This window comes from Aedes albopictus, chromosome 3 (genome assembly GCF_035046485.1).
Source record: "Aedes albopictus strain Foshan chromosome 3, AalbF5, whole genome shotgun sequence".
Classification (NCBI taxonomy): Eukaryota; Metazoa; Arthropoda; class Insecta; order Diptera; family Culicidae; genus Aedes; species Aedes albopictus.
The window spans coordinates 12,976,325-13,003,034 of NC_085138.1; the positions used below are offsets into that span (position 1 = coordinate 12,976,325).

At 40.2% G+C, this 26,710-nt stretch overlaps 1 protein-coding gene across 1 annotated transcript in view; it reads left to right on the top strand.

The window, feature by feature from the left end:
- Window positions 1-20,682, top strand: part of LOC109421803 (calcitonin gene-related peptide type 1 receptor) — a 213,798-nt gene extending 193,116 nt beyond the window's left edge. The window contains exons 8-10 of the mRNA XM_062860396.1: window positions 6,761-6,879; window positions 19,477-19,657; window positions 20,059-20,682. Of these exons, the coding sequence (XP_062716380.1) occupies window positions 6,761-6,879; window positions 19,477-19,657; window positions 20,059-20,328 (570 nt within the window). The 3' untranslated portion in view covers window positions 20,329-20,682. The remainder of the gene's footprint in view (window positions 1-6,760; window positions 6,880-19,476; window positions 19,658-20,058) is intronic.
- Window positions 20,683-26,710: the final 6,028 nt, after the last annotated feature.

Consider the following 26,710-nt stretch of genomic DNA (forward strand, 5'->3'; position numbering starts at 1 on the left):
ATCTGTGATCATCTCAGTCCGAAATAATATTATATCCACCGTAACCCTTTATATTGTCAACCGTCATGTAAGAAACATGTAACTAAATTCCTGCTTTTTTTCTGTGATATAATACCGTCTAAGATATGAAAACGAAAAAGTTCAGTCAGCTGATTTTTGTGTCAAAAATAAAAATGATAATGATTATTTGTCAACTTTTATATATTCATCCCTTCAAAACCTATAAAAATAAGAAATGCAAATATAAACTCCTAAAATCAACAGGTTCATCTTTACCTAATCAGTCCATAATTTTCTAATTCTGATGAATTTAATTGTAAACATAACCTAATCTGTAGGGCTGTAAGTCAACTTATCCTAGCGTCCCCTATCCTGTGTACTATCGAATTCAAGTGATGAATGATGAGTGTAACGCAGAGACCTCCCCTACCCACTCTTGCGTTACGTTAAATTTAACAATTATTGTTAAATTTGAGAAAATTCAAAGAATTCAAAGATTAGGTCTATGCAAGCTCAATTATTACTTGATTTTGACTTGTGATAAATGCACAACGGATATTCCTTTGGTTCCCATTAGCACTTACGGCCGATTCCTTAACTTGCACTCAACTCGTAAACCAGATATATCTAGCTCAAAGTCCAAGCGGTGGTGAATAACTGGCGCTAAAGTGCTAATGGGTTAAGCCCTCCCATCGCGTCAAGATCGAATATCCAGGGGGAGGGATTTTCAAATAAAATTTTTAGTCTCAAAAACTAAAAAACACGCATCTCTAATTTTTGTTATTCCTAATTCCCTAAATTTTCTGATAAAAATATAAAACCAGAGAACCCCTTTGGTCCCGAGACCATGAAAACGTAAAAAAAAACTAAAGAAATTACATATCTCGCGCTTAGTACCATGCAAGATCAATTTCTCTTCATCGATTTTCTCTTTAGTGGATAACGTTTGGTAGATTGCATGTGTAGAAATGGTAAATTTTTAAACACCGTTTATATTGCAGATGTTTCATATTTTTAACCCTAACAATATTGCGTTCATGTGTTCGTGTGCCCTTAAAAAAGTTTGATAATATTGCATCAGTTATTCTTTGAGATATAGAGTATTGAAATTTTGTTTAATAGACACATTCTACCGTGACGTTACAACGTTTTGACTTCTTTTCTGTTAGATTTAACTCGTAAATTCGACCGTAAACCCTCAATTACTATTACATATTTGAATTCCTTGTAAAATTTAAAATAAGTATGATCTGTTGAACAGTTAGTTTTCATTAGGAAAGTATGTTAAAAATAGGAATGAGTAGCGTATTAACATATTTTTTCAATGAAAACTGTTTAAACCTTTATAAGGCAGTGGCAACTATATTGCCACCTTATACACATATTGTTTTCTGTTCGTTTAGAAAATTTTTACAACTTCTGTTTTAACTGATGAACACATTAGGCCTTTGTGAACACTCATGATTTTTTTTGAGCCATAACAAATATGAATGGGCTTTTTTAGAACAAAATGTCTCTCCAAAAACTGCCATTTTTGAGTGCATGAAGATTTATAAGCTCGAAATTCTGTTATGGTGAACAAATTGAAAATCGAATGATGGGGAATGAAACGCCTATGTTCCTTTTACTTGTGGACAAACTTTCAACTTGATTGCTTCATTACTTTTAGAAAGTCAGCCTTTCGAAAAAATGTACTATAATAAATGGACATGTACTAAAATTGCCGTATCGTCCAAAATAATTGACCAATCGAGTTCAAATCCACACAAGTAATTCATGAATATCATGGAAATGACCTGACAAAAAATCAGCATGATTGATTAACGCATCACAAAATAACAACATTTCAAAAAGTTCCAATTTAGACCATTTTTTTCATACAAAATCGACCATCGATTTTTTTGAAAATAAAAACGTTTTTGTTCATTACACCACATGTACTTTATATTCCAATGTAGAACGAGCGGAAGATTAAACTTATTGGGAATTTTACAAGGAATCCGAATATGTAAAAGTATTTAAGGGTTTACGGTCGAATTTATGAGTTATAGTGGAAAATCTGACATAGAAGGCATCAAAACGTAGTAACATCACGGTAGAATGTATCAATAAACTATCATGGCGCTGTCCATAAACTACGTAGACTTTTTTTTCGGCCATCTCATACCCCCCCCCGTAGACTTTTGTTCATACAAAATTTTCGAAATTTGTATTTGTAATTTTACTAAAAGTTCTATAATTTTTACCAATTGAGATTGAGATTTTTTCAGCAGTTCCTTTTGTAAACTGCTGGAGGAATTCTTTAATTTTAACCCTTTAAGGATTTTCAGAAGCCAACCCTGAAAATAGATACCTGTGGAGAATCTGAAGTAATCTCTGCAGGAAGTCCTAGAATAATACAGGGGAATCCCAGAGATATATCTGAAAGAAATTTCTAAAAGATTTTCATGAGAAACGATTGGAAATAGTTCCAAGATCTCGTAAGGAATTACTGAAGAAATTTTCGGAGATTTATTTAAAGGACTTTTTGAGGTAGTTTCCGAGGAAATTCTATGCAAAACTTCTTACAATCCCTTAGAGAACTCCTGGTCATACCGGAGGAGAATTGTTTCAAAGAGTTTCTTGCTCATATTTTTTTAACATTAGCGTGAAAAACCGCGTTTTTTTTTAAAAAAAAACGTCGAAAACAAAAGTGTTATTTCAAAAAATGTCGTAGAAACCCGATTTCACGTAAAAAACAATTAAGTCACGGTAGATGTGAATAGGTTTCACGGGTTCCGAAGGGGCTCCAGGGTGTCTCAGGGGGGCTTCTAGGGACGTTTCAAGGAATTGCAGGGCATTTCCTAGGCGCTTTACGGGGGTTCCAGTATGTTTCAGGGTCGTTACATGGGGTTCGAGGGGGTTTAAGGGAGATTTTGGAGGAATTTTTCGGTGCTGCATTAAATGAGGTCCGTCTAAGAGGGTTTTGGGGGATTTCTGAGGCATATCAACAAGCTTCAGATGCGCTTTCAGGGGTTTCGGAAAGTCTCAGGTACGTTACAAGGAGTCCGACGGGATTTTTGGACGATTTTCAGCGGGTTACGATGCATTACAAAGGGCTTCAAGGACGATTCTGGAGGGTCTCAAGTGTGTTGCCCTCTGGAACCCACAGTAACCCTCCGTGCCTCTTAAAACGCCTATGTAACGCTTTTATAACGTCTCTGAAACCCACCGGAAATCCTCTGAAACTTCTTGAAATGCCTCGAAATCCCCCTAAAACCGCCCTCGAACACCAACTCTACGAAAAGACCGCCTCTGTTACGTCTCGGAAACCCGTCGAAAATCTTCTGAAGCTTCTGTAAACGCCTCCGACATCTCGCTAAAAACCTGTTGAACCCCATGTAACGCACTTCATTGATTGATTTGTCTTTATTATAGAGACTTTCAGCCCTTGGCTGGTTCGTCTCTATGTAACGCACTTCTAACCCTCAGAATGCCCTGAAAAAGTCTATGCTGTTAGCCAGAACTAGCTATACCCTGCTTAACTCAATGTGCGAAGAAACGGTCACCCGGTTTCGAGAAGGCTACTGTACCAAACAGCGTCGAACAATGAGAAGTGATATTTGACAGTAGTACTGTACTGTGAACTACACTGAGCTTGTTTAATTAAGTAAAATTATTGCGGATTTTTAGAAAATTTTCCACTCTGCGGTAGCCGCCGAGTTCTACCGCAGCTATATTCGGAATATACTGGGCAGTTAACAGAACCTATTAACGATTAGGCGTAGTTTGCATATTTGTATCGTAAGTTTATTGAAATATTTAATTTTGAACATAAAATTCCATACTCTATCGTGTTATGCGTCATTATGCAGGTTACGAATAGAAAGTGGAAAGCCCATTAATAAACTATTATAATTATACTCTGTTCACACAATATCGCATCACATGGCGCCTCATTCCGCCGATCACTCTTCACCTTATATGGAAGGTGCTTGCAAGAGTTTTGTAAGGTCGGTCAAGTTGGCACTAGGATCGATTGCGACGACACAACGCACACGCACACGGCACACCTGACGATGAGGTCCTAGAAGCTGCTCTGCTCGAAGCAAAACCATTGATTAACTCAGATCTCTAACCTACATTCCTCTTGAATTGGCGGATAAGGAAGCTCTCATTCCGAATTCTTTCTTGTTGGGAATCTCCAATGGTGATAAAATGCGCCCTTCGGAGCAGTGGACAACCCAGCGGTACTGCGTAGTCACTGGTGGCTTGCTTGATCAATTATACAAGAGTTTTTAGCCAGGGGGTTGAATTATTGTCTATGTATCTGTGTTTACGCGTCAAGGAAAGTAGTTCGAGTAAAAACCGCATTTAGCGGCTGTTGGTCGGTTGTTTTAGTTGACGTTAGTCGTGAGCGGGAGACCAGTGGTTGAGATGACGTGAATAAGAGGTGGTTCATGAATGGGATGGAAGAGTCCTTCAATGTCAATCACTCGCCCAGATGGGTTCAGCTTCTATGAAGATTATTGCGGATTTTTAGAAAAATTTCCACCCTGCGGTAGCCGCCGAGTTCTACCGCAGCTGTCAAAGTCCTACCGCAGGCATGAAAATCATCCTATCATTGAAACTGAAGGCCAAATCAAAGCATGCTTGCAAGGTGAATTGAACTGAAAACCAACAACAAACAATGATCATCGGCGTCGTAACCAAGGCTATCCAAGGCATCGCTAGGGCTCGCTAGGGTAGATCGATGATACTTCAGTGAAAATCAGTAGTCTGACAGCTGCGGTAGCTTTTTCTTCTACCGTAAAACGGAAAGTTTTCTCTAAATTAGCAATAGAAGTGAAACTTGCGTTGCTCGACGTGCGAGAAAGTAGCTAACTTATTGCAGAAGTTCTTTGGAATCGAAAGCTGGACTAAGGTTCACAGAAGGAGGATTTCACTACGATACCCCTCGTAACCGAGCAAGGAGAAAGTACGGTGGCAAATATTTACACACTAGGAAGGACGCAACTGTGAAACAAGTTTTGCAAAATGCAAAGAATTTATTTATAGATTGAAGAAGCTATCACGGGTAAGTCCTATTGTATGGGGAATGGGGATACATCCACAGTGTACTTGTTCGTCCCTTCAGTAAATTGGATATCTGGAATATTGCGACATTTGCACCCATTTAGACTCGGCCGAAATTCATTATCATCACAGTCGAATTTCGCACACGACATCGCAGCGGCTGGCATACACAAGTTCCGTTTAGTTGATCACAGGGGCGTCGGATGCACAACAGGTAAACAAAATCAATTTGATTAGTGTGAAATGTCGATGGGAAATGATGATTTAGTGGATTCTCAAATTATCACAGTAGTCTAAACATCAACAAGAAACCCAATATTTATGTTTTTCCTCTCAGTTGATTAAAAATGCAAAATGCAGTACACAGTGCCGCATCATAAGAAAGAACAAATCATAAAGTGGCAGTTGTAATTTCCTCACCACAAAAAGAAACAGTAAAACAGCGACATTCCCGCCCAAGCACCGTTCAGTCAGTAAACCGTTCCACATTCTACAACGCCTCGTCTTCGGATTTTCAAACTCTAACAAGTGCCGTGGTACATCAGCCCAAGTTTCATTTCCCTACGTCCAGCTTATCTAGGCCTATGCACCTTTTACAGCGATGCGTCCACCTATGACACAACCTGCAATAAACTCCCATCGAACGTCGGAAAACATCATCCACCCCCAACCCAAAACCGTCGGTCGTTGTTATCTGCATTGGTTTCATCTCGCATTCGGTTGAGTTGCGGTGACATTGCCAAGTTGGCTTACACACAGCCATCGGAATCCCTTACTCGCAGACGAACCACGTGTTTCACCACAATCCCAGCCGCACAGCATATTCGGTGAATGTATCCTGTCAACGTCAACTGGGGTGCATAGTCTCTAGCCTGGATCAGTTTAACAGGCGGAAACTGTTGCTGCCTTTTTTTTGCCTTGCCCAGGCACTTTGCTATGTGGTGCCAGGCCACAGGTCGAGGAGCTGCAACATTACCACATAACCAAGGCAGGTCGTATCACTCCGGTCGGTGGTGATTGGAAAACAGGGTCACTTCCTCATATTGGCAACCAATGCATCGAATCAAGGAGGAAAAACGGAGAATTATCGTGGGAGGGAAAAAAAAGAGTAAACTTACGTCGATGTCGCCCTCGGTTGAACGTCCGGCGGAAGGACAAAAATTTGTTATGAAATATTTTGCATCGTCTCCTCTCTGCGACCGGAGTTGTGGTGATAAGGAAGAATCTATCCTATATAGGCAATGAACATCGGGGCATTGAGAAGAGTTGAGCTCACCCACATACCGTAGGCTTGCGTGGCGGTTGCCTGTTTGCTGAGTAGGGCTTTGAGTTATCCGATTGAAGTCGACCCACTGTCCACACACAATATTACAAATATGCTTGTGATCAAATCAAACATGTTTGGGTTCAAATATTTGTCAATCAATATCTTAAAGCTGTCAGTACACAAAGTTATATGTTTATCAAGGGATTAACTGAAAGGCAAACATCTATTTGACACTTTTTAAATTTTGATCGATTCAATCTTGGTGCCAGCGCTTCGAATTGTATTTTGTTAAATATTTGACCCTGTGTACTACCTTCTTACTAGGTTCACCGATATTGACCACGGCCAATATCAATGTGCCATTAAAGTCCTTTTTCATCTGTACTCACTCACATAACCCACGTTTCGCGTCTATTCTATTCCACCTATCTTTTGCAGGTGTTCATCAAAGATGCAATAGCAATGCGTTGGTTTTTCACCATCGGATGGATCCTTCCGGTTGGTCTCATATCGATCTACGCAACCGTGCGGGATAAATACACGCACGACACGGAGCAGTAAGTATACTTGTGTACCTACCTACCTATTTTTTTATGAAATGTAAGCATATGTATCTGTAATCAAGTTATCGACCACTTACCAAAGCTGAAGACCGGGACGACGAAGGTGGATGGATTTCTATTTATATCGCTTGTTGCGCACGTGTGCGAGATTTTTATCCGATAAATCTATCAGGATTTATCTATTTCGATGAAATGTTCAATTGCAATAAATAGAACATAGTATGACACAAAAAGTCGTTCGGAGTGCACAAAGACCAGAAATATGAAATTATGTAGAATTTTAGATATTGTAGTAGGGTGACTTTGGGTATTGTCGGTAGGATTGTTCTCTTCTTCATGCCGAAATGCCTGAAACTTGATCTATAATTCAGCTTGGGTGGGAAGGATTTGACGCCAATTTTAAGTTTAACAGGCTTCAAAAACTGCCCGTGACGAACAGAACAAAACTGCTGAAAATACGTATATTGATTTTTTTGGGGCTGTCCCAAACAGTTTTTCAAATGTACTTCAACATTTCTCACTGTTTCCAATCGCATAACAGTCCCTTTCCAAAAAAGTAGGTATTAAGAAAATGGTATTTGAAGTTTAGAATAATACTTGTTTTTTAAGTAAAATTATAAAAAAAATCGCCATGACCTGAAAACTATTTCAACTACAGTGGGGACCCGATTTTATCAGCCCCCGATTTTGTCTAGGGGAATTGTGGGAACAATGAACAGGTTGAACAGCATTTAGCGTATTTCTGCATAGTTGAACAATCGGGCTCTATGTAAATAATTGTACTTTTACTGATCTTGGGCTTAAAAATTAACCAAATGGCTTTAAAACGACAAAAATATCGAAAATCATGCTAAAAATATGGTCTGATGCAAAATTGAGCTTATGGTAGGTCAATTCGTACATTATTTGCAGAATTCTACATGTGTGATACCGTATTCCAATAATGTACTCCAAAAAGAAAATATTTAGTGAAGAAATAAAAACAGGTGATCTTTTTAATAAAATTTTAGGGGTAATTTATAACAAAAACGAGTTTGAAGGTAAAATGAACAGTTGGTTCAAACTTAATTTAGTTTATAAAAAAATGGGTTTAAACTAGGTATACTGAAATCTCTAACGCATACCGCAACACAACTGGAGCAAAACGTTAAGATAAACTATTTTACTTCAACAAAATAAGATTGTTAATAGAAAACCCGCCAGTTTCGGTACATTTTTGCAATAATTTATTTCAATACATTCAAAACTTTATATCGAAATTACTCGTTTGAACACAAAATGTGTTTATTTTACCCTCACTGTTTTTTGTTACTCGGTTTTCTTGTATTTATTGTCATCGAAAGAAAACTATATTTTTGAGTATACTGTTTATTCTAAAATTCTTAGAACATAATACCATCCGTGATAATACGTGTTAAAAAAGGATTTTGAGATATTTATATTAAAAACGACGCCAAAGACTTAGGGTGTTCATATTACCCCTCATTTCCCTAACTCCGATTTTGTCAGTTTTTGACCCGATTTTATGAGCCTTTTTTGAACAAGGAAAATAAAAGTGAATTTTACTCAGCATTGCCATTTTTGATTCAATAATAATTCAGTTGATGTAGAGTCTTGTACCATTTGGGCAGGTGTACCTATTTTGGGCACTTGCTGCAATAACTAAGTTAATTTTAAACTGATTGTATTGAATTTTTGTACAGAGTTAGATACTGTACGTCCTAAACTCTATAGGCTAATTCAGATTACTCCCAATTGTAGAGGCGCTTGGTGAGATAAGGAGAAAATCGTTTGTTTACATAATAAGGTAAATTTTTTGTCGTAAAATTTTACTCATTTTTTGCTCTAGAAGTTGCTATTTTCCATTTGCAATGGCTTCCATTATCATCATTCTTGATGACCACACCGACAGATACCGGATTGGCCAGCTAACTAAAAATCCGGAAGATCGCCCGCCGGTGGCATAGCAAGAGCTCCTCAAATTAATCACATAAATTGTTCGTAAGTACCTACCGGATCTAAGCGTATCTGAAAGAGAATTAAATTTTCTTTTCAAAAAGTGCTCGTTTATTTCTCTACGATGAAAAAAGTGCACTTTGCCTATGCTGCGCGCCATGACACTTTTTGGCGGAGTCACGTTTTTCGTAGGGTTCTCATTCCTGCCACCAGATGCGAAGGGATCGTTAGCTTCCGTCAGATTTGCCTATACAAAAATTCAAATCAATCGGTTTGAAATTGACTTAGTTATAGCGGCAAGTGCCCAAAATAGGTATACCTGCCCAAATGGTACAAGACCTTATTTGGATTGTTGGGTACTCAAGTCAATGGAGGTAGGTTCGTTGAACTCACCTGAGATTGCAGCACCAACGACTTACCTGAGCCACCGGCACTCGATGCTGATAGCTGCGCTCGTTGCTGCCACCAGCCACCAGATGCCGACGACCGTGCTCGCCATGGTCACCAGCGCGTCGTTCTCTCCACCTAAGGACCACGGCTCGAATACCGAAACACCGATTCAACTGGCCGTCGAAACCATCGTGCCGTGCTTGCCACCGGATGCCGGAATCGACATCGAATGAGGAAAAAGGTGTCAACTCCCGGGCACCACACAATTAGTAAGCACAGCAGCTCACAACGACCCCGCTTTTATGCAGCCGTACCGCCGCACACCAATCGCCTCGAACGATGGAAGCGAACCACAATCCAAACGACGACGAACAGATCCAAGATGTCACCGCTTTGCACGCCAGCGCCGATTCGGAAGGAGTACACGACACACACACTCGCCACCGTCTCGGGACTCGGGAGTAAAGGAAAAACGCCTGCCGATCCTCGCTTCGATCGCACTAGCCATCACTTTTCGACACTGGTTAGAGAAAAATACTTTTTGTGTGATCCGTACGCGTCAATGGGTTTATTGGTACTGAACAAATACTTGTTTTTTTTTTTTCAAAGTTGAAATTTTTACATACTAAGTGGTCTGCCCTTAAAGCATTTCAACTTTGGTGAAGCTATACATTTTTTTCTTGTTTTAGTTTCAATTAAATTTTTAGTTTTAATTTAACAGTTTGGTTCCCATTGGAGTTCTGGTAGTATAAAAAAGAAAAAAAAAGAATGAGAGGAAAGAATTTGATAACCTAACTACTATGTACAAAATTTGTTATTCTAGGGATTGGGAACTAGGTCCCGGATGACCTGTTGATCGGAGGTCTGGCAACGTGCTCTATACCTATAGATAGACTTACCAAATCGCTCGTCGAGGGTCTTGATTCCAGCCAGACGGTGGACCTTAGAATTGCGCATCCTCCGTGGAGCGTTCAGGATCATCCGGAGAAACTTATTCTGAACTCTACGGAGTTTGAGATGGTGTATTTTGGCGCAGCTCTCCCCGGCCGGCATACCGTACTCGATAACCGGAAGTATGATTTGTTTGTAGACAGCAAGTTTATTTTTCAGGGACAACGTCGACCTCCTTTTGATTAACGGGTACAGTAATCTGAGGAGGGAGTTGCATTTGGTAACAGTTTTGTCAACCTGCTGCCTGAAATTAAGCTTGCTGTCTAGGGCCACGCCAAGCAAAACAGCCTCTTTGGACCATTCCACTGTTGTGCCGTTCAGGGTGATTTTACAATCCTCAGGCGAATCAAGTCTGGGGGATTTTGAGTGGGGGAAAAGGATGACCTGGGCCTTTGCTGCGTTGATGCAGATCTTCCAGTTGATGAGATATTCTGCGAGGACTTCCAGGCCTCGTTGGAGCTTCGCTGCAAGCGCTCGTATGGCCCTACCTTTGTAGACGACTGACGTATCATCCGCGAACAACGATAGAGATCCAACTTCAGGGAGCGGTGGTATATCCGAGGTGAACAGATTGTTCAGAAGTGGACCTAGTATACTTCCATGGGGGACACCGGCAGAGATTCCTTGTGCGTTGGCGGTAGCCCCACTAAGTGAGACCCGGAAGGTCCTGCCTGATAGGTAGTTTTGGATAATTTTTACCAGATAGCTGGGAAATCCGAATCGGTGCAGCATGAACACCAGGCCATCATGCCAGACATTGTCGAACGCTTTTTCGACGTCGAGCAGTGCCATGGCAGAGGTTTTTGAGACAGACTTGTGCTGCCTGAGGATGTTATTGACTCGGGACAGTTGGTTCACGGTGGATCATCCACGTCGAAAGCCAAACTGTTCCTCGAGCAAGATGTTATGTTCGTCGGTGAATGCTAGGGCTCAGCGGTAGATTGCTCTTTCAAACAGCTTAGACAACGCTGAGAGAAGGCTGATAGGACGATAACTTTTGGGAGAGGAAGGATCCTTCCCAGGTTTCCGGATTGGTATGACTTTGGCCGACTTCCAATGCGAGGGGAAGTGGCTAAGTCGGAGACACTGATTGAAAATCAGTGCCAGATGAATGTAGAACTGGAAGCTCAGGTGCTTGACCTCCAAGTTCAAGATGTTATCGAAACCTGGGGCCTTCATGTTCTTGGATGTTTTGGTATAGGTCGCCAGTTCGTCAGCGGTGATCTCTGACTCCTCTGAGAAGTCGTTTGAAGACAGATGTAGCGTATTTGCATGGTGCTTTACAGCCTCTTCATGCGGACTAACTATATCTGCTCCGAGATTGTGAGAACTGACGAAGTGACAACCCAACTCATCAGCCTTCTCTGCAGGAGTTATCAAGCGATTTGCAGAGCCATTGTTGTCTAGGGGGGTCAACGTCGGAATGGGCCTGGGCTTGGTTTTCAAAAGTTTGATCATCTTTCAGAACGGCTTAGCACAGGCTGGGAGAGAGCGGATCTTATTTGCAAAATCATTATTTTTGAGGTCCACTCGGGCTGCAAAACGGTGAGTCGATAAGGAGAGCGTTCAACAAAGCTCTGGTCCTCACAAGTTCCTACCTCATGCTTCCACGGGTCAAGCGATGACAAAGACCGCCAGCTAAGAGTTGTGTGCTTAGCTGGTAGTGCTGCCTGGGCACTGTTGTCCTTCTGACTTCAGCTAGATTGAGGAGGTACGTTTCGAGCGTCTGTTCACCAAGGAGGTGCGGCTCAAACAGCGTCTGTTCTGCCATCCAGAGGCTGAGTATGAAATGCTCCTCCACCGGAAGCTATACCTAAGGTGGCAGCCCCACCATGGTGGATAGGAGACCTTAGGCCAATAACCTAATGTTTACGAAACCTAAAAAACCGTTACTGAAACCGAAAATAAAAGATTACGAACTGATTCAACGGCAACGACTTTTAGCGCGAAACAACGGACAAGAATTGGAACTTGGAATGTAAACTCCTGAAGAAACTGCTAGAAAGATTTCCGAAAAAAATCCTGGAAAATGTTTAGCTAACTTCTTGCAGAAATTTCCGGAGAAATCTCTACAGAAATTTCGAAAGGAAATCCTTCGTGAACTTCTTCTAGGGATCCTAGGATAAGTGAAAAGACAATCGTTGCACGAAACCCTCGAGGCATTCCCAGAGGAATTTCTGAAGGAATCTCTAAAGAAAGACTCCATGGATCTAAAGAAACATCCCTGGAAAATCTCCCTTAGAAATCTCTTAAGGAGTTCATGATGAAATCCCTGCATATATTCTTGAAGAACTTCTTGGAGAAAAAATAATAATAATATTATTATGAAGGAATCTGTGGAGAAAATCCTTGAAAAATCTGTTTCTGGAGGAATCTCTAGACAAAAAAATCCTGGAGTATCCCCTAGAAGATTTCCTGGAGGAATCCCTGGAAAAAATCCTGGAGGAAGCCCTAGAGGAATTCTTGGACGAAACTTTAAAAGAATATCTGGAGGATTACCTAGATGAATGGAGTAATCTCTGCTGGAATTTCTGGAGAAATTTCTGAAAGAATCCCTGGAATTTCCTGAGGGGTCTCTAGAGGAATTCCTGGATGAAATATTGAAGGAATGCTTGGATGAATTCCTGTAGGAATGCATGGAGGAACTCATGAAAGAATGCCTAGATTAATTTCTGGAGCATTCTGAATGCCTAAAGAAATTCTTGGTGGAATCTTTAGAGGAACCCATGGAGAAGAAATTTCTGGAGTAACCTATGGAGGAATTTCTGGAGGAACCTCTTGAAAAAGTCCAGGTGGAATCTCTAGAGAAATTCGCGGAGGTACTACTGGAGGAATTCCTGGAGTAAATCCAGAAGAAATTCCTTACTTTTCTGGAGGATTTCCTGAAGAAATTTCTATAGGGATTTCTGGGGTAATTCCTGGAGGAATTCTACAAGGAGTACCCAGAGAATTCAAGGATGAATCATTAAGGAACGCCTGGAGCCATTCTTGGAGAAATTTCTCGATTCATCGAGGATTTCCAGGTGAAATCCCTGAAGGAATTCGTGGAGAAAGCTCTGGAGGAATACCGGTTGCAATCCCAAGAAGCATTGAGAAATTTCTGAATGAATTCCTGGAGCAGTTCCTGAAAGAATTTCGGAAGATATTTCTGAAAGAATCCCAAGAAGAGTTCCTGGAGGCATCTTTTGAGTAATTTTTAAAATAATCCCTAGAGTTGTTTCCGAAAGAATCCCAGAAGGAATTCCTGAGTGAATCCCAAGAGGATATTTTTGAGAATACCTGGAGAAATCCCAAGATAGATTATTCAACAAACTCCTGGAAGAATTTCTGCAAAATTTCCTATAAAAAATCTGAAGGAATACAAGTCTGCAGTAATTTTTGGGCAAATTACACTTTTTTTTTTTTTTTTTTTTTTTTTCCCTGTAGGGGTACACAACCACTGCGACCATTAATTGATCTATTGTGGTAAGACCCAGTTGCTTTATGCAGTACATTAGTACACTCACTAGTATTAAGAACTAGCGATTGTTTTTTTTTGGGCCTGCATTATACCCCAGTCTGGAATAGCTTCCAAAATGAAAGCCACTACCTTCTTGGGATTTATATTCCACCAGATATCTCGGGGATGCATGATACATCCACCGAAATAACGTTCTCTCTTCTTAAAGAGAAAACTACACTCACAAAGTAGATGTTCCGAGGTTTCAGAGTTGAAACCACAGAACCGACATTCTTCTGATTCAATCTTCTTGAGCTTCAATAGAAAGTGTCGAGATGGGCAGTGCCCAGTTAACAATCCTGTGTACACACTTAATTCGCGTTTACTAAGTTTCAGTAGTGTGTTCGTGTTTTTCACGCTTGGCACGATGAATCTCTTTGACTGGGATATTCCAGGTGCAGTATGCCAGTTTGCTCCTACGCTCTGTTTCTCCCATTTTTTTAGCTCCATCGATAGAGCACTTGATGATACTCCACAGAAGGGTTCCGGTCCATACAAGGCACCCAGAGATCCCTCCCTAGCTAGCTGGTCCGCAATTTCGTTGCCTGCAATTCCACAATGACCTGGTACCCAGAATAATTTTACAGTATTCCTTCCAGCCAGTTCCTTCAGTAGTGTAATGCACTCCCATACTAGCTTAGAATAACATTCAAATGTGCAGACTGCCTTTAAAGCTGCCTGACTGTCTGAAAAGATATAGATATTCGCATGTCTATATTTTCTTTTAAGACAGATGGCAGCGCATTCCAAAATAGCTTGAATTTCAGCTTGGAACACCGTTGGCCATTTACCCATTGGTATGGCGAGTTTAGTCCTGGGTCCATATACTCCAGCCCCAGTTCTATCACTCATTTTCGATCCATCCGTATAGAATACAATAGATCCTGGTCGAACCGTTGGTCCTCCTGATTCCCATACGCTCCGATCATCAATCGAAACTTTGTATGGTATATCTAAGATGAATTTTGGTTCCATCCAGTCTTCATTTTGTATTACTAGTGGATTTACAGTAACATTGGTTAAGATTTTCAAATGTCCTGTTAGATCGCCTTCTAAGATGTTCTTATATCTTTTTAACTTCAAGGCACTTTTCTTTGCCTCTAGTTGCACAAATTGGTGCAAGGGTAGCAGATGCATTAAGGCATCTAGTGTTGAACCAGGAGTACTTCGAATAGCTCCTGTTATTGACACTGTTGCTAAACGTTGAAGTTTAGCCAGCACTCGTTGGGCTGTTTTGGTTTTGGTTTTAGGCCACCAGACTAGAGAGGCATAAGAGACTTTGGGTCTAACAACTGCCAGGTAGATCCAATGAACTATCCTGGGTTTTAGCCCCCACTTTCCCCCGATCACTCTCCGACAGGCCCAAAGAGCAGTTGTTGCCTTATTTACTACATGCTCTAGATGTTCACTCCAGTTCAGTTTTTTATCTAGTATGACTCCTAAATATTTCACCCTGGAGGAGAATGTCAACTGTACCCCATCCAAGGACGGTGCCTTTATATTGACATTTCTTTTTCTTGTAAAAATTACAAGAGTAGTTTTTGAGGGATTTACGTTTAATCCCTCTCCTTTACACCAGGCAAGAGTGTAGTTTAACGCTATTTGCATTCTGTTTGATAGCGTTTCATCATGCTTCCCTCTTACCACTATCACGATATCATCTGCATAACCAATGACTTCGAATCCCATTGCCACTAAACTATTAAGCAAGTCATCAACAACTAAAGACCACAGCAATGGTGAAAGTACACCTCCTTGGGGACAGCCCTTAGACGTACTTACTTTAATGGTTGATTCGCCCAGTCTAGAGACAATACATCGATTTCTCAGCGCTGCAGTGATCCAGTCAACGATTGAGCCATGAAAGCCCCGTTTATACATAGCTGATCTGATTGAAGCATGTGAAGCGTTATCAAACGCACCTTCAATATCAAGAAATGCACAGTACGCTACTTCCTTGTATTTGATGCTTTTTTCTATTTTTTGTGTTAACGTGTGAAGGGCTGTTACCGTCGACTTGCCTTTGCAATAGGCAAACTGTAATTTATTTAGCTTGTGAGCTTTTAAAAACGAGCCTTTGATATGCTCATCCAGAATCTTCTCCATTATTTTGAGTATAATTGAGGTTAGGCTTATTGGCCTGTATGCTTTAGGCTGTGTTTTGTCCCGTTTGCCGTTTTTTGGTATGAATATCACTCTTACCTTATTCCACCAACTGGGAATGTAGCACAGTGTCATGCTACTAATAAACATCTCAACTAAAGCAGGGATGATTATGTCCCTACCGTGCTGTATTAGCGCCGGAAAAATGCCGTCTTCTCCAGCAGATTTGAAAGGGTCGAAGGAATTTATTGCCCAGTCCACCATTGCCACTGTGAAAATTTTTCGGGATTCCATGAGTGCATCTTTTCTGTTCATATTGCGTCCAGAATTTGTCCTCAATTGTCCCGATGAATTTTCATCAACAGCAAATGAGCCTGGGAAATGTTTTTCCATCAGTACTTCCAATGTTTCTGAAGGACTTCTGGTGAATGTGCCATTATCCTTCTTAACGTTGCCTAGGCCATTTGAGTGTTCCTTAGAAAGGACTTTTTGAAGCCTGGCCGCTTCTGAAGTGTATTGGATGTTTTCACACATGAATCTCCAATGTCTTCGTTTGCTTTTCCTTATTTCAGTGCTATATTCGGTTAGAGCCTTTCTATATTGGCCCCAATCCGAAGTTGCTTTTGCTCTGTTGAAGAGTTTTCTTACTTTCCTCCTCATTTTTTGTAGAGCGTTGTTCCACCAAGGGACTTTCCTGTTTGAACTCCTTTCCCTTTGTGGACAACTTTCGTAGTATGCTTGTATAATTTTGTTAGTGACCATCCTAGAAGCTTCTTCTAGTTGCTCTGCTGTTCTTATTTTTTCGTCCAGCAGAGGTTGCTTGTTCGCAAGAATTTGCTTGTAGAGATCCCAGTTGGTGTTCCTGGGGTCTCGATAGAATTCCCTCACGGTCTCTCCCCTCTCTATTGAGAAGGTGATATGCTTATGATCTGAGAGAGATACCTCGTCAGATACTTCCCAAGAGGTAATTCTATCTGTTAGAATTTGGCTACAAAGTGTTAAATCAAGTACTTCATGTCGCCTTGAGTTAACATATGTGGGTTTGTCCCCTCTGTTACATATATCAATGTTATTAGCAGAAATATATTCTAAAAGGGACTCACCTCGTTTGTTGATGTCACTGCTTCCCCATACAGTGTGGTGAGCGTTGGCATCGCAGCAGATAATAAATTGCTGGTTTTGTTGTCTGCAGCTGGTGACAAATTCGCAGATTGAGGACGTCGGAGCTTCTTCTTCATCACCAGGAAAGTAAGCTGATGCTATATTAACGATAGACTTACCCCTGGTTGTTGGAACCTCCACCCTGATGGCTGCGATGTCTCGTTTGATAAATTCTGTAATAGGAGTAAAATTAATCCTTCCATTTACTAAGATAGCTGTCCTTGGAGAAGGATGGCTATCATCATAGAGTAACTTACATTTTGGTGTAGTAAGGCCCATCACCCTATGATTGTTGACCCACGGTTCCTGTACTAACGCCAGGTCGAGGTCTTCTTTGGCAAACCTTTGCAAAAGTACGCCTGATGCCCCTCTTGCATGCTGTAGGTTTGCCTGAACCAATTTTATGTTGGTCATTGCGTTGACGATCCGCAAATTACACTAGTTTACAGCATTTTTGAACTCGGTAAGATGATGATCATTTTTCGTGTAGAATCATGCCCTGAGTTCGAAAACGCGAAGGAAAAAAAATACAGTAGAGCGGAAATTTTTTCGACTTTCCATACAAGATGATTTGAAATCGATTTTTGTTCTATTTTTAAGCAAAGTCGCTCTCTTCAAACATCTCATTCTCCGTAATCAATACTCCTATTGAGCTGCATTTTTTACTGTAACTCGCCTACATATGATATGTCAAATAAACGTTGAGAAAGAATTTTTAAGTTGTTTTTTTCTTATTGAAAAAAATACATTTCTTCAAAAAAATTTGGGAACATTGCTAAAATTTAAGAAGATCATCCCTAAAACTCGCCAATATCTTGAATTTCATCAATCTGACGCAAAAGCTGTATTCAGATGAACGAATGGTATTATATTCAGCTTTTAATTTATGGAAAAAGATTTAAAATTGGTTGAACAAAACGCAATATATTTAAATTTTAGTAAATTACATGTTTTGAAAAGTTGCAAAACTCGATATTGAGCTAAAACTCAAAAACTGTTCTACTTTAAATTTTTTGAAGCACGATTTCGAAATCAGCACTAAATTGTGCTTGAAAAATTTTGATCGTTGACAGAAGTTCACGACTTTCGTTTTATTTTGTAAACTTGTGTTATCGAAGGAACTTTTGGATGAACTCAAAAAGATTTTTTTTTTTAGCCAATTTTGAAGTAGTTCTGGATTATTTTTTTAATAATCTCTTGCAAAATTTACTGAAAAACTTTCTGGAGAAATACTGCAATTGATCCCAGATGGAGTAATTGAGGCAATCTCTAGCGGAATTCTTGAAGGAAAATGTGGAAAAATTCTTAAAGAAATCTCTGAATGCCTAAAAAGATCTCTGATGAAATTCCTTTGGGAATCCCTGGAGAAAATTCTGAAAGAATCCTCGAAAATGTAATCAAAGACTAGAGGAACCTCTAAAGATATCCCAGGAGAAACTCTCGGAGGAATGTCTGGTGAAACCCTTAGAAGAATCTATGCAGAATTATCTTTAAGAATTTCTGAAGGAAACATGAGAGGAATTCCTGAAGCATTTCTTGGGACAAGCCTTAAAACAATCACTGTCGGAGCCTCGTAAGAAGTCCATGGAAAAATTCACGAAGGAGGAATTCATGGAAAAGTGCCTTAAAAAACTTCTGAGGGAATCCGTGAAGAAATTCCTAAAAAAACACTTTGGAAGAATTTCTGAAGGTATCCCTTGAAGGAATTCATAAAGAAATCCCAGGTTTTTCCCTCTTTGCTCGAAGTTTGTTTGAATTGAAACTAGTGATAATTCGTGAATTTTCTGCTACTACCTGCTGGCAGCATATGGTTTTAGAAAGTCCCTCTTGTTCCCTACCGGAACCAATGCTGGCAAATCCAGAAAATTTGGCATGTCGTTTTGTATTCCATAGAAAAAAACTCTTTTTTAACTTTTTTTTAAATTATTATTTTCGTGCCTTTTAACTTTTTATCACAAAATCTAGTCATTCAACCACGCATGTTATATGGTAAAATTCTATGAGAATATTGTAATTGTGCTCTTGGAGAAATGCTTGGCAAAATTTCTTGTGGTTTTCGAGAAAAAAAATTAATTTTTTAGAACAGTTGATTTTTTGAAAATTGTTTTCTGAAACTCTGAATTATTGGTTATCTTGAGTAGACTCGATTTTTAGAATGCATAAAGAAATTATACATCAAAGTTGACGAAATACTTTAAAAAGTTCTAACCCAAAATCCATGTAATGTTACTCTCTGTTACAAAGTCTTAAACTCTTTCTGCGCTCGTTTTCCAGCATTATTATAGCATAGGTGGTTAACCAACTTCCAGTGGAAATTGAACGTTATGAAATGCCGGCCCGGTTTCCTCGCCGGAAATTAGAATTTATCTGTTTATTATGAACAGACACAAACATATTCCAATCCCAACCGCCGTCGTCGTCGTCGCCGTCCCTCGACGACTGCCGGCGAAAGTATTTTCCTAATGAGTTTTCGCACATTAACTCCAGCACATGTTCTCGTTCGTTTTCTCTCAACATTCTTTCCTTTCCAGCTGCTGGATGGACGAAAGTCACGCCATGTGGCTGCTGACGATTCCGGTGTGCTTCTCACTCGTGGCCTCGCTAGTGTTCCTCGTCAACGTGGTGCGGGTTCTGCTGACCAAGCTGAACTCCACCTCGCCCAATCCGGCCCCGCTCGGGCTGAAGAAGGCCACCCGGGCGACACTGATTTTGGTAAGCGGGGGTCATTCAATGCTCAATTGGTTTTAATAGAGGATGAAAGATACAAGCTGGGAGTGCGGAGTTAGAAGGTAAACGAGAGGAGATAAAAGAAAAAAAAACCAAGGCAAAAGATTAAAAATTTAAAGAAAGAAAATTAAAGTAAAAAGACGAAAAGTATGAATGAGTACACAAGAGATGGAAGATAAATATGTAAGAAGAAAAATATTCATAATTGAAATCCAAGAAGGAAGAAATATATACGCGGAACAAATAGAATATAGTCAAAAATAGTAGAAAATTTTAACACAAAATAGAAGATTGAAGTAAGAAAATCAATAATACGCTTATTTCCATTCAATTGAACAGAGAGCTCTGCTGACCAACAATTCTTCTTCCGATTCCTCACCTCTCAGATTCCGCTGTTTGGCCTGCAGCACATCCTGCTGCCGTTCCGTCCGGACAAGGGTTGCGAGCTGGAGCGCTACTACCAGGTGGTGTCGGCGGTTCTGATCAGCCTCCAGGGTGCCTGCGTGGCCTGTTTGTTCTGCTTCGCCAATCACGACGTGATATTTGCCATCAAATGCCAGCTGAGCCGATGCTTCCCGGACCTGGTGCATCATCCGTTCCGCGAGAGCTACAACGGCGGCCAGCCGGCCACGCAGAGCCGCGACATGGTGGTATGACTGTTGGGCTTCCGGCGCGGCACGAAGACGACCGGAAGTCATGAAGTGATCGGTGATTGCGTGGAAGGTGGAGTGTAGAAAGGTAGGTGTATGCCGACGGGAATTCAATGTACAAATACAACCGAGACTACTATTAGGTGTTAGGTGTGGAATTGAAATGGAAAGATCCTATATTTTCACTGTATGATCGGATAGATGTGGTTTCAAACTTTATGAAAATTTTATTCCAAACGTTCCAGTTAGAATATATGGAAAGATGTGCCAAACTGAATGCGTAGAGAAATGCGCTAAATAAATAGTAGGGCTAGGAATTTGATGAATCTCAGCTTATACTTAGAACTAATGAAAGCATGAAAGGATATAAGCCTGCAATCCGCATTGTTTCGATCAGATTTGAAGAAGCCTTGATACATAAATCTAAGATATTGAAATTCGAAGCAATTGATTGACGGGTGTCTTGTTTTTCTTCTAAACCATAGGGGGCACGGTGCCCCCACAGACCGTTATTATAAAATAAAAATGTCCATCAAAACTAAGTTCAGGGATCGAATCCTGGTGCCATTCTGCACCTCTGGGCAAATTTTTAAAATAATCCCTAGGAGGAATCTCGAGAAATCTCGATTTGATGTTATATACTAAGAAATTTCGAAGAAATCCATGTTCAGATTGGACAATATCGCTTAAATACCTACACAAACTTTCCCTAAAGTGTTCCAAGTTGTTTCAAACCCGTATTTATTTAATAACGTTACTTCAATTATACATATTTACTACTCATCTAAATCAATCAACTGATTAAACTGACTTACCAAACATTTGGCAGTGTACAAAAATCTGAGAAAAAAGATGCAAAAAACGTTGCTTGTCATGTGTGCTTTTGATTACACTAGTTTACAGCATTTTTGAACTCGGTAAGCTGATGATCGTTTTTGGTGTAAAATCATGCCCTGAGTTTGAAAACGCGTAGGAAAAAAAAATTACAGTAGAGCGGATTTTTTTCGACTTTCTATACAAGGTAGATTATTTGAAATCGATTTTTGTTCTATTTTTAAGCAATGTCGCTCATTTCGCACATCCCGTTCTCCGTAATCAGTGCTCCGATTGAGCTGAATTTTTTACTGTAACTCGCCTACATATGATACGTCAAATAAACGTTGAGAAAGAATTTTTAAATTGTTTTTTTTTCTTATAGAAAAAAATAATTTTCTTCATATAATTTTGGAAATTTTGCTAAAATTTGAGGAGATTGTCCCCAAAACTCGCCAATATCTTGAATTTCATCAACCTGACGCAAAACCTGCATTCAGATGATCGAATGGTATTATATTCGGCGCTTAATTTATGGAAAAAGATTTGAAATTGGTTGAACAAAACGCGAGATATTAGAATTTTATTAAATTCCATATTTTAAAAAGTTGTAAAACTCGATATAAAGCTAAAACTTAAAAACTGTTCTACTTTAAAGTTTTTGATCCACGGTTTCGAAATCAGCGCTAAATTATGCATTAAAAATCTTGGTCGTTGACAGAAGTTCACGACTTTCGTTTTATTTTGTAAACTAGTGTTACCCACGTTAGGGTTAGAAAAACTGGAGTAGGTCTTTGAAGGCAGTTTTCTTAAAATGAATAACGTTTTCAGTCACAATAGTCGAAAACAAATTTATACTTTTTTTCGATATTGCTTAGCAACAGGGGCGTTCAGTGTTTAGCAATTGTATTGTTCCTTGCTGTAAATGTATCGCACCTATATGCAAGCATGGTAAAAACTCATTCGCTCACCCGAATGCCGGCGATGCAAAATAGCAGAAAGAACGCCAACAACCCAATACTGAGTGAGAGCACGGCGCACTAGAAACGAACGCAACACGAACGGCTCGCAACCGACGCCACCGAAGCGAAGCAGGAGAGAAACGAATAGAGTGCGAAATGAATCAGCTTGCACCGGTACTGTATACGAAAAGAACGTTCGCTCTCTCAACTACCGAGTGGCATTCAGCTGATTGAATTAAAACGCACTCACTGATTCAATTCCCAGTACTGAATGCTTCCACTGAACGCTAAATGAACGTTCCAACATGAATGCTCTCGCTCCCGAATCAGAACGCATACATTCGTTCAATCTTGGTTCGTTCGCCTTCGGCACTCAGATTCGGTAGCGATTCATTCGGCCGTCGTTGCTTGCGTCGCCCGGTGCTCGGCGATTAGAAAGAATGGGCAATGAAAGTGAAAAGATTTTGCTTGGCTGAGGGAGAAGCACACTCGCATCAGATTGTGCGTGGATGTGAGTGAGGGATACGCAATAAATGAATGATTTTTTCCCATCCTTGCCTATATGGGGCGAGTATAACACATAATCGATCCGGTGACCGTAAGGACGTGGCCAGCACCGTTATTGATTTTCAAATGTCGAACTCTATTCGATTTTCAGTCAATAACTTTTTCCACATATCTTAAATCTCTTTGTGGTCTTCGGAGGGTTGGTTCCTCGTAATATAGTAAACATGTTGTAGAATTAGGGAAAATTTTAATGTATAACACTGGGATGTGTAATATGTTCATAAAACAATAGGGAAAAATTGCTTTTTAATGCTTACGCTAAAACCGATGCATGGCTTGGAAAAACATACTTATGTCAGTTTAACCAGTTAATTGATTTAGATGAGTAGTAAATATAAATATGTATAATTGAAGTAACGTTATTAAATAAATACGGGTTTGAAACAACTTTGAACACTTTAGGGAAAGTTTGTGTAGGTATTTAAGCAATATTGTCCAATCTGAACATGGATTTCTTCGAAATTTCGTAGTATAAAACATCAAATCGAGATTTCTCGAGATTCCTCCTAGGGATTATTTTAAAAATTTGCCCAGAGGTGCAGAATGGCACCAGGATTCGATCCCTGAACTTAGTTTTGATGGACATTTTTATTTTATAATAACGGTCTGTGGGGGCACCGTGCTGCCTCATTGCACAACTACAATGCTTTTGGTACATTTATGGAATTCTGGAATTAGGACCTTCAAGGTCTACAGGCTCTACTCTTGTTTCTGTTCACTCTATCGGCATAATTCTTTTACGATTGTGTCTGTTGCACCTTATAATATTACGAGTATCTCTATGTGATGCTATTTGGGTGTCCACTGGCATACAAATAGACCCAATGCATGTTGAAGTATGGGTCTCAATAAATCTAAGGATATTTTATTGTTGCAAATGCTCGCGGAATATATTCTACGCTACTCTTAAAGCCTCAGAGTGTAACTCTGATAGCTAAGCAGCATCCACTTGGTGATCTAGGTCATCCAAACTATTGTGCAATTCAAACCTTCAAGATCCACATGCTCTATTCTTGAATCTCATTACTTTATCGGTGTAGTTCCTCCAAAAAATCCTTCATGAATTCCTCCTTTCGCTAAGAATTCCTCGAGGAATATTTCTAGGTATTCCTCCAAGAATTTCTGCCAATAATTCCTGGAAGAATTCATCCTGGATTTTTTTCAAGAAATTCTTTCAAGAGTTCCTTACTAAATTCGTCTTGAAATTCCACCAGGAAGTCCTCGACGAGTTCCTCAAGGAATTTATCCAAGAATTCATCCAGTAATTCCTCCAAGACATATACCTAGAACTCCAGCAATTCCTCCAAAAAATCCTACACTACCTTTCCCAAGAATTTCTCCAGGGGTCTCTCTAAGACTTCTAACAAGAATCCCTTCAGGAATTTCGCCAGGAATATCTTCAAGGTTTTTTTTTCATAAAATTCCTTCAGGAATTTATCCAAAATTTTTTCAGAAATTTCTTTATAAATACCTGCAAGATTCTCCAGGAAACCTGTAGAAATTCCGCAAGAAAATAACCTGGGACAACCTTAGGGATTCCTCCGAGAATTCCTTCAGGTAATTCTCCAGGAACTGCTCCGAAACTTTTTCCCATAATTCCTTTAAGAATTTCTCCAGAAATCCTCCAGCAATTTTTTCAAGAATTTCTCCAGTTATTCCTCCTGGAATTACTCTACGAATTCGTACTGGAATTACTACGAGAATTCTTCTAGGTTGCCGGGGCCTGTGGCGTAGTTGGTTACACGTTCGCTTCATATGCGGATGGTCATGGGTTTGATTCCCAGCCCCGGCACTAGCAATTTTTCTTCAGCTGCTCTTCCTCCGAGAGCGGCTGACACTGACCCTCTTCTGAGCCCCTTGGCTTAACCGTTATGTGTCCGACAAAGTTTTTGCTTTTTTCTACGCCGTGCTTTTTAAATGGGCACTGGGTACCCGGGTACCCTATCGGCCACATAAGGGTTAAACGGACCCGGCTACCTGGATATCGGCGTAATGCTACTCATAATGGACCCCCAATCGGACTGGAAAGGAACAACGGCCATCCGTCATCCTTGTGCTCATCATTCTATCATGTATAGAGTAGAAAAGTGAAAGCAGCAGAAAGGCAACCAGTTCGATAAAGTAGAAAAGAATGTACATCTAGGCGCTGTACACAATGTAAGTGCAGCTGTCAATTGAAATCGCTCACGTAGTGCTCTAGTGGACAATAGAGCTGTAAATTAGGCTGAGTGAATAAGAATAAAAAAAAATCTTATAGGAATTGTTTCGGAAAATACTCCAGGAATTCATACAAGAAATATTCAAGGAATTCCTTCAGGAATTACTCCAAAAAGTCCTCCAGGAATAGCTCCAGAAATTTCTCCAGGAAGTCCTCCAGGATTTCCTCCAAGAATTATTCCAGGAAATACTCCAGGAATTACTCCAGAAAATAAAAATTAAAAAATAACTTCGAAAATTCCTCCAGGAATACCTCAAGGAAATCCTTCAGGAATTCCTTTAAGACTTTAAGAATTGCCAAGGGTATTCTTTGAAAATTCCTTCACAAATTACTACATGAATTCTTCCAGAAAGTACTCCAGGAGGTCCTCCAGGATTTTCTCCAGAAATTTCTTCAAGAAATTCTTGAAGAAATTCCTGGAAGAATTCTTACAGGAATTCTTTGAGAAATTTCTGAAAGAAATTCTTGCAGAAATTCTTAGAAGAAGTTTTGGAGGAATACTGGAGAAATTCTTGGAAAAATTCATGATGGGATTGTTGGAGGAATTCTTAACAGAATTCTTGAAATAACTCCTGATGGAATTCTTGGAAAAATACTGGGAAGATGTCTCGGAACAGTTCCTGGAGAATTACTCTAAGGAATTCTCGGAGGAATTCCTCGAGAACCAGGAGTATTTTATTGAGGAATTTTTAGAGGTTTCCTGAAAAATCTTTGAGGTAATCATGAAAGAATTTCTTGAAGATTTTTTGGATGAATTCTTGAAGGAAATTCTAGAAAAAATCCTTGGAGGTATTTGTGGAGAAATTTCTGAAGGGATTGTTGGCAGAAGTTATAGGGGGACCCCTGGAGAAACTCTTGGGGATTTTCCTGAAACATTTTTTGAAGGAATTCCTGGAGAGATTCTTGGAAAAGTTCTAGGTATATGTCTTGGAGGAATTCCAGGATGAAAGAAACTCCTTGGGGGGTGGAGTTTTTTTTTTGTGGCTTTAAATTTATTAATTTTAATTCATTCGCCTCCAGGGTGGAGTTCTTGGGGGAGAATTATTGGGGGAATTTCTAAAGATATTATAAGAGGAATTCCTGGATGAATTCCTGGAGGACTTCCTGGTAGAATTCCAAGAAGAATTTATTAAGGAACTAATATCCGATTGTTTCAACTTGAACGTGAAATCTGTGCTGCTATACGCCAATGAAACCTGGTGTGTATCAGGGGAGAACACTCAACGGCTGCAGGTCTTCATCAATAGATGCCTGTGGTATATAATTTGTGCATGGTGGTCTCAGAATTGGATCTCCAACGTGGAGCTCCATCGTCGATGTCATCAAAGGCCGATAGCGACAGAAATTCGAGAGCGAAAGTGGGAGCGAAAGTGAAGGTGGGTCACACTCTTTGCAGGGGCGGAAACGAAATCTACAAGCAAGCGTTAGATTGGAACCCAGCAGGATATCGCAGCAGAGGCAGACCCAGAAACTCACGGCGGCGCAGCCTCAACAACGAAATCATGCGAGTCGACAGAAACTTGACCTGATCACAGGTCAAGGCGATGCGATGGCTGTCAATTGCCCAGGATGAAGATCTTTCAATTCGGCCCTCTGCGCTACCGTGGGTGCCCAGGACTGAAAGCGTAAGCCCTTTAGCTCCTTGTCGCGCTTGAACTCTAGGATCATTTCACCCGTACGAGTACGTCGTGTAAACTGCGCACGTCGCCTTCCAGATTCACGAGCTTGGTGTCGCTCCGCATCGCCTTCAAGACGTCCGAGTACAGACTATTCGGTTTTGATGACGAGCGTGTCACCTTTCTCGCGCTTGGCACTTTTTTTTCTATCT